At 31.6% G+C, this 13868-nt stretch overlaps 1 protein-coding gene across 1 annotated transcript; it reads right to left on the bottom strand.

The window, feature by feature from the left end:
- Positions 1 to 366: 366 nt before the first annotated feature.
- On the bottom strand, positions 367 to 13667 carry LOC148273292 (lysosomal alpha-glucosidase-like; the record flags this gene model as incomplete). Its single annotated transcript, XM_088238921.1, has 3 exons — positions 13520 to 13667; positions 10643 to 11591; positions 367 to 595 (listed from the first exon to the last, which is right to left on the bottom strand). Coding segments are annotated over exons 1-3 (1326 nt in total), but the record flags the coding sequence as incomplete, so codon positions are not given.
- Positions 13668 to 13868: the final 201 nt, after the last annotated feature.

Below are 13868 nucleotides of genomic sequence, written 5' to 3'. Positions count from 1 at the left end.
GACTGTGCATTAAATACCTGGCGTCGTCGATTTGCTAGTTTATGTGTTGGGCCTTAATTGAAATAATATTTATTATCCTTCCATTCAACAAAAAAAAACCTTTGAATTTGTGTATTAAATTTCCAGATTCATAATGTTAATTTTTTCTAACTTTGTAAAATGTACGGAGGTTCTTTATTTCAGGTCCCGACTAGCTAGGAAATTTTTGTATTTAGGCTAGACTTTCTTTTTTACATGTGTTTTTTTCATCAAATGATTTAAATATGCTTTTTATATTCACTTGGTCAATTATATGCAAGGTCGCATCTAAGAAACAAGAAATACAAATAAACTTTTAAAGATACAACATAAAATAAAGCTACTTACGTGAGGTCTCAGAGTTGGCAGGAACTTTCTCGAAGCATTCTTCAATGTCTCAACAGCGTTTGTCACAGATGCCAAATCCTCTTGGGTCAGGTCAAAGTTCAAAAAGTCAAAAACCCCATCCGCTATACAATCCGAATCATACGGAATACCATTTGTTTCCGCCGCTTCCGTGAAATTATAAAACTCTTCCAGAAGTTTTGATACATTTTGAGAAGATATAACATTTCCCCTAGAAAATAAAGTATTTATTTAGATAAAGTTGACATTAAACTGTATTATTATCGTTTACATCATTAGGCAATATCAAAATATTTTTAAATAAAGGAACAAATTTCTGTTTGTTCGAAATCCAATCTTGGTAATTCAATCCACTTTGTTATCCTTAATGAGCAGGTAATTTGTTGTAAAAGCTTTGATAACAAGATCGATTTATTTTACTTGATTGGAAACCGTTTTTTCGATACCTTTTAATGAAATTCGATTATAAATCTCTGATTTAAAGAATGATAAATATTTTTTTAATGTCCTTATACTTAATTAACTATGTGAATTACTGTAAGCGTGTGTCATTCGTTGTATAAAGTGCGTGTATGTAATTTTTTATTTGTTATTAGTTGGTCGTGATCTAGATATTGTAATTTTTTGTACATTTGTTTAAAAATAAAATAGAGGTGTATTGAAGTGTATAAGTATGTGGGTGCATAGACAAATGTGTGGATGCGTAAAATATACTACTTTTTATTTATTTTAAAATCAATAACCCGCCAAGCCTTCATTTTTTAGAAGCTTGTCAGCAGGAAGGATAGAGAGATGTGGAAGAAGGTAATAAAAAATACACCATAACACCAAGAACAATAAAAAAAAACAAACTTTTTTTTTCTTGCAACTGGCGGGAATCGAACCCGCGACGACAGTTGCACAGTTGGCCGTCTAACCAACTGGGCCACGGTGCCTGCCTTACTTGGATAGAGCATTGAACACGCTTAAAGGCCGTTTACACTTGGTCTTGTGGGAATTAGAGTCCATTGATCGATGACACACACACGTGCGATGATTTCACCTGAAATATAGATCGACGACCGATGAAGCAAGTCATCATTTTATGTTGAATACATTATCATTATCGTCATTCCCTTTCCGCACCTCATGGTGCATAGGGCACTGCGTTGGTCTACCAATCGCAGTGTATCTTAATCATTTTTTTGATATGAAGGTTAGATGATCGGTCTTACGCTTCAGGTACTATGAAATATTTTTGTGTACAAACACTTTTTTAAATAAATATTTCGTGTCAACCCTGTCGGGAATCGAATTCGAGACCACTTGCATGGTAGAAAATCTCACTGATTACTACACCACGAGGCCGACTATTTATTTTTTTATTGTAAATAAATATTTTGATTTATTCAATATTTATTCATATTGAATACAATACATTATATTCTGCAAGACTAACAGTATTCAACGAAAACGTCCGTCTTGATAAGATAAACTTCTAACAGTTGTCTCTTCATAGGCCACGTGCTTTTGATCTTCATGTTACCATGGCGTGAATGAACTGCTGGAGGTTTACGTTATGAAGACAGACGTTTTCAGTGCAATACTGTTAGTTTTGCATAAAACTGTAAACCATGTCGGGAATCGAACCTGAGACCACATGCTTGGTAAGCAAATATACTACTAAACTATGCCACTTAACAATAAGGCGGACTTGAATGAATAGTAACCAACTTTATAAGATTTCGAGTTTGGTCGATATTTCGAGCCATAATCGGCAAAATAAGGTAAGTGACATTTTTGGCGAATTGCGTTTTTTAAAGGAAAATTTTTCTTTATTGCCCACTCCACGAGCGATAAAAACATCAAAGCTCTAAAAAATTCATCTACCACATTTAAGGGTACTTATTTTTATTTATTAAAATAAAACAACAGCCGTTTTATCATTATTATTATAACAAAAAAAAAAACAATATATACAAATAAACCAAAATTATATGCCAATTATAGTTTTCAATGTATTATCTACTCCGCATCATTCCATTTTTAAATATATATATATATAAATATATATAAAAATATATTTATTATTTTTTAGCTAAGGAAAACAACGTAACCGACGACAATGTAGGCGATTACGCTAGCTTGCACCACTGTCAGAGATATAGGCAAAACAAAACGTTACCGCCACTATCTTATAAATTTAAACATTTAGCTAACATTTTAAAAAACATGCACTATCCTGGATTCAAACTAAAGATATGAAATCTTTTTGTGTTTTTTAAAAATATTTTTTATTTCCTTTTTTAATTACTATAAAAAAAATACCATATTATCTTTTACGGAATATTTTTCTTTCTTCTTATGTTATTCAAAAATATTATAACTGTCCATTGTTTATTATGGGTGCAAAAATTCATGAACATTTTCTTGTATACCCACGAACAGGCCATGCCTTTGTGAGATTTTTTTGTTTACTATTTTTCTATTAATATGTATTTCGTTGATCTGTAATTATGCTTTATTTTTTTAATACTCTGTTTTATTATTATGTTTATTGTATGAAAACAAAAAAAAATAAATAAAAAAAAAAAAATCAGTATTGGCAGTAACCAACTAATATAAATCCCATTTACCGAATTATTAAAAAATATATATATGGAACAAAAATTTCAAAAAACCTTTTCCTGCTCAATTCACCATTTGTCGCTTAAGTTGTTTTGCCGATTATGGCTCGATATTTGCAAACAACTCCTGGATTAATGATTTCGGCATACTGATTCATGAAGATGTTGGTATAATTAAAAAATAATATCAAGCGTTTTTCAGTGGATGAAACGATTCGGTTGAATCTCACTCACAGCAGTTTATATTATTTGAGAAAGGGTGTTCAAACAAAGGCAGAATGTTGAAAGTTAGACAGTGCTTAAAGTGATAAACTAACAACCAAATGACAGGTCAATTCCAAAACATTCATAATATTTTTCCTAGTAAAAATTTCAAAAACTTTTAATTTTATTAATTGGACGTTATATCCGGAAAAAATTCAACTCATCTTGAATTATAATAGAAAAATATATAAAAAATCAACATTGTTAAATCAATTTTCCTATCATCACCCAATGGTGCATATGGCCCTGGAATGGTATTCCAATTGCATCGTATCTGAATCTTTTTAATTACATAGAAGTTAAGGTGATCAGTTTTACGTTTTAAGTGCCAGGCAGGGACTGTGAAATGTTGCAGTAAAAAACACTAAAAAACAATACTGGAACCCGGAACCTACACTGCGAGACACATCTCCTCTTAATATCATTTTTAGGATTCTTCCTTGAGAGTAGACATCGCATCGGGTCCAAAATACATCTCCAGGGTTCTGGCTCTCTCACACACAAAACTGTATCCTTCAGCCGCCTGGATACCCACGTACAATTAACTTAATTACTCGTGTTAATTACTAGTGAAATATTCATGTAATTGGTAATTACATACAGCTCGTCCTTAAGATTATGTAGGTATCTTAGGTAGGTAATACAGTTTTTCAATATTTCTCGTTTATTATTTTACGATTTTTGTATTTATTTATTTTAATTTAAAATTATGTTCTCTCAAGGGGGTGTCCCGTGCCGAGGGAATTTAATTATTTTTTATGTTGTTTTTCTGAAAAGGTAAATTACGTCTTTGAAATGTTACCGGGCCTCTTTTGAGAATAATGGATTTTTTTATTGACATTGAGACCTTTTTGAAAGCAAATAATGAAAGTCGAGGCATTTACTAGGATTATGACTTAACATTGGCAGGTTCAAGAAAACACTTGACTCAATGAAATTATTAGTTCAGCTGTAATATTAACCGTATTGATAAATTAATTTAAAATATATTATTTTTTACATACAAATGATAACTGTTTGTACAAATTTTGTTTATTGTACATATACGAGCTTATAACCAAGTTTGATTTTATAAAAATAAATAACCCTGTTGGTCACTTAATTCCTTTGACCCTGGGACTGTAAAACAAGGTTTACCTTTACGCGATACGCGTGTTCGAAGAAAATGGGGAAGTTTGATTTTACGTAAACCATTTGACATTTTGTTTTAAGTGTAAACCCTGGAACAAATGAAAGGATAAAGACTTAGAATTTCCTCCCTTTGGCACTGGTCCAAAACACCACTGTTTTCGATTGCATAAAATCACTTTTACGTTTCGTTTGCGCTCTTACGTTTCTTTTTTACAAGCTGTCAGGGAGGGCATAGGCAGGTAGGTACGTTGGGATTCAAAACAATGACTATCGGAATCAAAGGAAAAAATGGATTCACACTTTTATAAAAATAAATTTATATCCGAAACAAACCCTGTAGATAAAACTCAATTGAAATTTTTTGGCAAATTTAGAATTCCTTTTTTTTTGTTCAAATGAAAACAAACTTTGTATGCTTATGACTGACCCAAATGTTTAAATTTTTAGGCAATTTTCCGCTAGTTTCAAATATGTCACTAGTAAAAAGGGCGAATCGATTTGCTGTAGAGTGGGGTCCGAACCTTTTACCTCTGATCCGTGAAACGGCAACACTAACAACGGAACTATGCCTCGTTAAACCGCAAAGGCTTTAAATTATTTATTCATTTTAAAAAGAAAAATGATTATTTTACTATTATCAAATGGATTTTTTCCCTCAATGTAAATAATTGCACAATGTGAAAAATAAATTTCGAGTGTGAATATATTTTGAGTTAAAAACAAAATTTAAACATGTATTGTGTATCGCTATCATGTAGGTATTTGGTTTTAAGTTATAGTTTTGAATTCCCAGAATAACAAATAATATTAATTAATGGATTAAGAAATAACAAAACTGGTACCTTATCAAGCGTAAAACCAGTCATCTTATCATTATGCTACAAGTTTAGTAAAAACATGAGGAATAAATGAAAATGTTTTCCCAAAGGCACAGCTTACACGGGTAATATTACCAGAGGCAAAAAAGACTTTTCTAAAAACTGTACTGAGGTTTAATTTTAAATGTTGAAAGCTTTCTAAGAAAAGCCAATAAAATACAAAAGCATTATGCTGTATCGCGGAAAGAAATATTGCGATAAAAACTGGGAAGTATTTATCAGATATCAACAAAAGGTTTTCGAAAAAAGAACAACATTACATACTCTTTCGTTTTTTGTCAAAACACTTCACTTGTTCAAATGAAATAAAAAAAAATTGATACCCGAGAAAAGCGAAATGTATTTAGAAAATTATTTCCTCGAACAAACATTTGTGAAATATGAAGTTTTTTTGAAGAACCTAAGTTTCATTATGATTTGTGTTGAGTGGGTGTTTATTCAAATTCAAATAAATAAATCGTCTTTTATAATACCAGTTAAATGAGCACATCAAAAGAATTAATGGCCTCCATTTAATATTGAAAAGGTTCGCTTAGAATGGCGAGTAGAATAATAATTATCTCTTTTGGAAAACGAGTAGAAAGAAGAAATTTCCACGATTAAATTTCACATTAAAGTACGAATGATAATTATTTTACATACAACATTCCACTAAACATAAGAGAAATGTTGATTATTTTGTAAGATTCCTTTTGATCTTTCGACCGTACTTTGGGATGCGAAAGGCACTTGATTGGTAACTGTGATAATTTATTGCTTGAAAGTATGTAAGATTTTCTAATTGACTTATTATGTTTCTTTGGAATGTATAATTTTTTTTGCAGTGTGCGAGTGTGTAAGTATGTGATAATTTGTAAATTTTAATTTTATTCACTATTTTGCCCTTGTTTGAAAATCCACATTTTTTTCAATACTTTCATGTTTTAAATAATTTAAATTAAAGCACTTATTTCGTAAAAAGATAAATCTGATTGAATTATTTCACAGATAAAGCAATGCGACGCCTGAAAACAATTTTCCAATTTGTATACTTGTTCTGGGACCAGTTAGTTTAATTACAATATTTTGATTAACTGAGTTATTCATGAGCATTAATCTTTATTAATTTAACAATTTATTGAGCGATCAACAATTCAATTAGTTAAATGAGATAAATAGAGTTACACACCACGGGAATAATATTAGAAGTTAAAAAGAGATCAAAGCAGAGTAGCAGACGAACTAAAAATTTGCTACCAATTTTGAACAGTTAAAAATACGCATTTAAATCGGCAATACAAGATACTTTATATATTTTTACTCACGGATATTGTTCAATATCTTAACTTATCCGAAAAAAATATATGTGAAAAATAAAGAAAATTTCCGTAGAACTAGGCCAGTCGTCTGAAGCCTTACGGTGCCAGATCGATAGTCCGATGGCTTACGAGTGCAGCTATAACGCTTTTCTCAGGATCGAAAAGAGAACAAAAATCTAGAAATACTCTTAATAAAATGGCTAAAGAAGATTAAATGGTACCTGGTGATAAATACGCCGTGAAATCACGATATCATTTGGTTTAAAGAGGTTCTAAATGATGAAAACATTGATATTCTAATAGAACACGTAATTCAGAATTCATAATTTATTTTTTTAACCTGTTGTTATTCGTGAATGGTTAAATATTTATAAATTCAACACATATATGAATACCAAAATACCGTTAGCAACTGTATCGTAATTATGTATTTACTAACAGGAGTTTGTGGTTTCAAGCTCGTGAATATTGGTGTAACGGAGATTGAGTAGAGTAGGGAGCGGACACGGGGACAATTCCGTTTCGTTAAATAATTAATTATGTTATAATAAAATATACGTCATGAAAATATTTGCCGATATACAAACGGTTTAAGTTTTAACCCTCATCAGTGGGTTGCGACATGTTTTAAGTTACGATGTTATTCTTATTTTATTCTTAAGGGTGGGGTTTAGTGCTATACAAGCTCCTGACATCACTGTGACCTGTGAAGATCTATTGTGACGGGTCTTCGTGAATAGTTCTCGCCCCCCGAGTCCAGGTCCATGAAGAGCCTGGCACCTGTGCGGAAAGCGAGAGTTCTCATTTCGCTCAATCTCCTCCTCCAAGCATAGATCCGTAGACCATCGGGTTATTAGTTAGGGAGCGAGCTCTTTAACATCATCAGGTTAAACTCGTAGTCCCCCGAGGATGAGACTCCTTTTATGATGTGAAGCATCTCATCTGCACTGCAGAACCTACATCCAGAAGTTTCGGAAAGGTTCATTCGAGCAAGGTGTTGGTTCAATCTGCAGTGCCCTGTAAGGGCTCTAGTGATAATCCTCACTTGATTTTGGTTGATCCTTATTAGATCAAAAGCAAAACTTTGCGAGTACCTTTTTATCAGTTCCTTCGTATGGTACTGACCAGGTGCTTTTTGCTGGAGGAGTACACTCTGCTTCCTGGCCCATGACCTTAGCTCATTACGAAGGGCACATTTAGGCAACCCACAGTAGGATTTTTATACACTAACCTCCGCAACTTATTTCTAAAACATATTTTACACACGCAAAGAAACCGGTTAATGTGTATTTCTGTACATTTCTCTCATTGGTTTTGTTCTCTGTATATTTTGTTTGTTATATTTTTTTGCACGTATTACTTTTAATATCCCGAATAAATAAAATAAAACAAGGTATTGAGTTATTAAATGTAATTAAATATGTGTACATAACCTCTTACCGACTTTTCTAAGTCTACAGATTTTGAGACGTACCTTTCCCTTTGTCAAAACACCAATTAAATGAACATGCAAAACTCAATATACACATTTAAATTTGTCGCAACAGAGAGAAAAAACTTTTTTGAGAAGGGAATATAGGGCTCTAGGCATTTACAGGGCTTATGACTTGTCATTGGTTGGTTTAAATCAAAAATGTTTTCCCTGTCTGTTGCAACAAATTTCAATATGAACAACTCCCTAGGGAGAAAATCCTGCCAGTCTGCAAGCATTTAGATATACTTAAAATATTGCTCAATCACCACAGTTGTTGCACAAAAATATAAAACCACCGTACCATTTTAAAAACACTTGCTTATAATAGGCAACCCTTACACACACTGAAAAGTTTATGAAAATGTTTGATTTTTCGGGAGAAATAGCTGAAAAAAGAGAAAGGGGATGAAAGGAGGAAACTATATACAATATTTAACAACATTTGGTAAAATTTTTGACCACAAAGTTAATGTTTTAAGGTGAATCTAAACGAAAATATGAAACTAATTTATCAAAGGTGGCGTTTTAATATTTTTTTATTGGAAAATGCTATTTTTACGTTTATTTTCCATGGAAATTTTACAAAACTTGGTTTGCGGAAACTTTATACAATATTGATTGTAAAAAAATACCATTACAATATAATTAACGTCATCTTCACTAAATGGTGTACAAAACAAAAAATTTGAAAAATATTTGTTTTGAGTTATTAAAAAAAAAACTAACCTTATTAATTGGCCCGAACAGTCAATAATGTTTGTATCGTCAATATTAAAAAAAAAGTGTAATATATAAAACCACTCAGTGTATAAAACCAACAGTAAGAAAATATATAAGAATGGGCCAAAATAGAGTTTGACGTTTGCCAAAAATTGGTAGGCAGTATAAAAAAATGAGTGAATGCTTTTTATACTATCCTTTACGTATTGAATTATGGAATTAATCATTTATCATAATAAAATTAATATTATGTCGGCCTCGCGGTATAATGGTAAGCGCGTTTGCCTACGATCGAAAAATCCACACGAAATTCATGAAACACCATTGCATGACTAAAAATTGACTGTTTGGGCCAGCGCGGCGTTTGCGCCAAAACCATCTTTGGGCCATTTTTCTTCAGAGAAGGCGACACAGTCGATAGGAATTGATATCGGTGGTTGTTGGCTCATTATGCCGATCCACAAATAAGTGAAACATATCTAGGTGGTTACTGGTTTTAACAAAACGGAGCGCCATGCCACACTACAAATCAAACAATGCAGTTTCTGCAACAAAAATCTCAGGACGTGTGATGTCAAAAAAAGGGACATTGACCGGCCACCTAGATCTCTAGATTTGATCCTTCTACACATCTTTTTTTGTAGAGTTATTTGAAAAACAAACTGTACGTCAGCAAGCCTTGGAGCATTGATGAGCTCAAGGCAAACATTCGTGCCGAAATCATCGCCATACCTCCCAAGATGCTCGAAAAAGTTATAGAAAAGAAAGGGCACATTTTGCTTTGGCCAATAAAGACGGCCACATAATTGATATTGTTTTTTTTTAAACTTGTTCAAATAAACTGTTAAGAGTTAAATTAAATAAAAATACTTAATTTATGAATATCGGTTGTTTTTTTAAAAGGTTATTAAATATTCACATACCGACAAAAAATATGACACATCCTATATATATTGTCCAGTAGCTAGTATCGCAGACCCGCGGATCGAAGGTCCGAGGTTTTCGATCTCTACCAAAACTTGATTCCTATTTTCTAACAGTGAGTTATTTATAACTCCTTGAAAAAAGCCCCTTAAATTGAAATATTTGGTAAGTCATTCAACACAAGTATTAATTTTTCTTTACAAAAAAAAACATCCACTCATAAAAAAGTAATGTGTTAAACATAAATATTTAGAAAAATTAATGTTATCTCTTGAAGAAGAATAATCTTATCCTCTAAGATCAAAAGAAAAAAAAATTCGAACCTTACCCGGTCTTCCCTACATGACACATGGATCATATCATATTACCAATTTTCTATTCATGGGAAGGTCATAGATAAACATATTTCATATTGGGTCAGTGTGGCAAGTTATAATTATTAGGGTTTTAAACTTAAATGTTTGTATTTTATTATTGACTAATATAGTTATCTAAATAAAGCATGTTTTTTTTTCTGATAGAATCTTATTTTATATATTTAGTTGATTTTACTGTAACTTTCACTGTAACTTTCCTTAATTATTCTTCTTATTCCATAATTATATTATTAAAACTCACAAAATCAAGAATTTTTTTCGATGTTTCATTGAATTCAAAGTTATTAGGAAAGGCGTGAATTTAGTACATGAATACGTATGAAAATAATATTATCAGAATTCAACTACCGAACGGCGTTGTGGTTTCATTATATTGTCGTGAATTCACGGATCAATGGTCGAAGGTTCGAACCCGATTTTGTAATATCTAATTCCATAGTTTAAGTACAAAGACTTTAATAAAATATCAAATTAACATAAATATTATTTTTTTTAAATATCTAAACAGTCATCGCCTTAATTTTGAGTTTTTATTAAAATAACAGATTTTCACGAAAACTAAACTTCATAATAAAAATATTCTTACCTGCAAAAGTGAACGCCGAGCGCCCAATATGGCGGAATATCTTGTTTCCCAACAAAGTTCATATATTGGTTGACTACTTCACTCGGTGAAGGGCCGTAAAAAAAATGGACGCCAATTTTGTGTCCTGCCAAACTTTGCACCGTAACTACTTTTGATTCTGTCATGTTTATATTCAGCGGACCGTCTTGTTCCAAGTATACTCCGTGATAAGATCCATTCCTCTGACTCATGAAGAATGGAGACGCGTGAGGGTTATCTTCAGTACTGTACATGAGTTGTGGTTTTAGAAAGAAGTTTCCGAGTCCATATAGCGCGTCGTCCGAAATATAAAAACTCCACTCCCAGAGATTGTCAGCGGCTATCAGAGGTCCTCGTGCAGTGGAAAGAAGAGGTTTTGAAATGTTGATCTCCTTAGAAAATATTTCGACAAAGATTTCTGGGTAAAATATCTTGTAGAAAAAGTTCTTATTTGATACAATACCTCCAACGTCGGATAATTTAATGAAATTCGGATCATAGATCATGAAGTTCAGGTGTTTATCGGATATCTCATCAAAGTGTAGACGTATGGCTTGAATATTGGGTTTGATACCATACGGTATATTTTTGATCCTCGGTGTTAGGTTTTTGCTCTCGACCCAACTGGTTTTAGATATATATGAGTATTTTGAGGGTACGCGATGATAGCAAAATTTATTATTTTCATCGTAGCAGCAGTCTTTCGCGCATTTTCCTGGTTCAGTTATTGCCGATATTCCACAAGGTACTCGGTGGTCACTGCTGTGGGAACATATGCCACTAGAGTATCCATCGTTGTATATTACCTTGACGTAAACACCTTCGTAGAGGAAGAAGAAAACGAGTAACGGAGCCAGAAAACTGGCAAGCATCATTACTATCGCCACTTTCAAAGGCTTATTTAGCAATATCATGTGATACCAAGGAATTCCTGGAAAATAAAACGAAATATTTTTAGGAGAAAAATAAGGGCAAAAAAACAACATACAAACATTCAATTTGGTTATATTTTTTACCGTAGGTAGGTATATTTTTTGATCGAAACCATAAAAAAGTAACTTGTTTCATGATTTTTATTTCCTTCGAATATTCGTTAGATTAATATCGTGTGTATACTGGCAAAAAGCTTTAACTCTTAAATCCCCGGTTTGAGAAATCAAATATTTAAGTTTTGTTCCAATTTGACTCTTTTATGTCTTATTTAAATAAAGTAAGATTTAAGTTCTCATTTAAGAACATATTTTTAATTTTCCCGTTTTTTTTATTTTTATATTAGGAAATATTTAGTTATTTAAAGCTTTTAGCCTGAATAAAATACCAGTATACTTAACCTTAAACTTATTTTTAAAACTACAGAAATATGAAATTCGATATGACTGAGTGTATTTTGCCAGATTGTAGAGCGTTGAAAATTTTACAAAACTGCATCATTAAGTCAAATCCGCATATTTTCGAGTTAACGTTTTTTGCCAGTATACCCACGAATATACAAAGATACCAAACTTTTTTCCTTTAGATCAAGTTAAATTTATTTATTATTATCTATACTTACCTGTCAATCAAATTAAGAGATGTAACGGTTTTTAAATTACATAAGAAAATAACAAATTATTTTTCACCTATGTGTGTGGTAAAACAAACGGCGAGAACTTGAAGACCCTTTATTTATACATAAAACACTCGATGGCCAAACTGACTGCCCAGATCTACTCTCCTCGATGAATTTAAATATGCCACCTAGGCGAACAAGACACACCAAACTTTTTCACATACTTAAAAAATACAATATAAATGCGGCAAATAAATTCCCCCATCACTCGTACACCTTATACAATCAAATAGATACTCTCGACTAGACTCTGCAACATATATTAAAAATTATATTCTTTCGAAATTCGATACCGCAATTATCCCCACTTACATCATTACACTTTTTATTATTTATTTATTTATTTACGGTTCCATGAACCTTTTACATTAATTTATAGCAGTGAAAAAAATACAACAAAAAATAGCATACTATTTAAAAAAGTACAATATCATCGAGAAAAGTATACATTGGTAAACGGTATTTATATATAAAAAAGAAATATTACATATGTAACAAATATAAATATTAACCTTTATAAAAGAAAGGCAAATAAAAGAAAATAGCAGTTTTTAAAAAAGAGGAATAAAAAAAAAAGGAAAGTGCTTTGAAAAGAAAGTTAAAAAGTTTACTCCATGGTTTATGTAAATATTAATATTTAACAATAATAAATTTAAAAAATAATTATTGAATTTATAATTATCTCTACTTTTTATTTTCATTTTTTTTATTGTATTCCGTTGTCTTTATACAAAACATAAAATAAAAATAAAAATTGAGTAAAAAAAATAAAAAAAAACAACACACACATAGATATTATTGTTATTTACTTTTTAACGAAGGTAAAAAATATTTTTTTAAATTGGGTTTATGCAGTTGAATCCCATTTTGGAAAATTTCAGTTTACCGTTAATTTTGTTTTTTTTAATTTATTATCATATAATAAATAAAAAACTTCATATTGCAAAGTTGCTTTGACTATGTAACTAGGGTTATTTACCGGTCAAAAAAATAAATGAAAACATTTGGTTACGCCACATGTGCACACATTGAAATATATTATAAATCTAGCACATTTGCTAGGATGAGGCGTTTGGATTTGTTTACTACCTACGGGACCCTAGTTAAGATGTTGCATTTTTCCTACTAAGGGTACTTATATTGTTCTGGCGCCAGAACAACGACTGAACCGACCGTGTACACATGTGATTTCTCATATTCTTACCGCGATCGCAAAAAAATATTTTGCCATCAATAAGTATTAAATCTACTGGGTGTATAATTTGTCAAGTGCCCCTCCTTCCTGACAGCAAGGTTGGATCGGATCCTGACTGCCGCTACAGAAGTACCAGCAATAGAGGTGCCAGAACCCAGAATAAGGTAGGAATTGCAATAATTGTTTTTAGGGTTCCATAGCATAGTGAACAAAGGAGAACGCATCCCGCGAATCGGCAATTTTCGAGCGTGCAACTGCCAACGGGCAAGTGGCGCAATCAACAGTAATCAATACATATAAAAAATAAATGTAGTATAAATAATTAAATATTTTTAAATATTTTGAATGATTTGAGTTCACTGAACACTTATGTTTATATAAATTTCTTCATAATATTTCAATCA

This window comes from Micrasema longulum, unplaced genomic scaffold (genome assembly GCF_059751315.1).
Source record: "Micrasema longulum isolate JH-2025_06_02 unplaced genomic scaffold, ASM5975131v1 h1tg002001l, whole genome shotgun sequence".
Lineage (NCBI taxonomy): Eukaryota > Metazoa > Arthropoda > Insecta > Trichoptera > Brachycentridae > Micrasema > Micrasema longulum.
The sequence above is the reverse complement of the archived record's forward strand: the minus strand, read 5'-3'. Positions and strand labels throughout refer to the sequence as shown.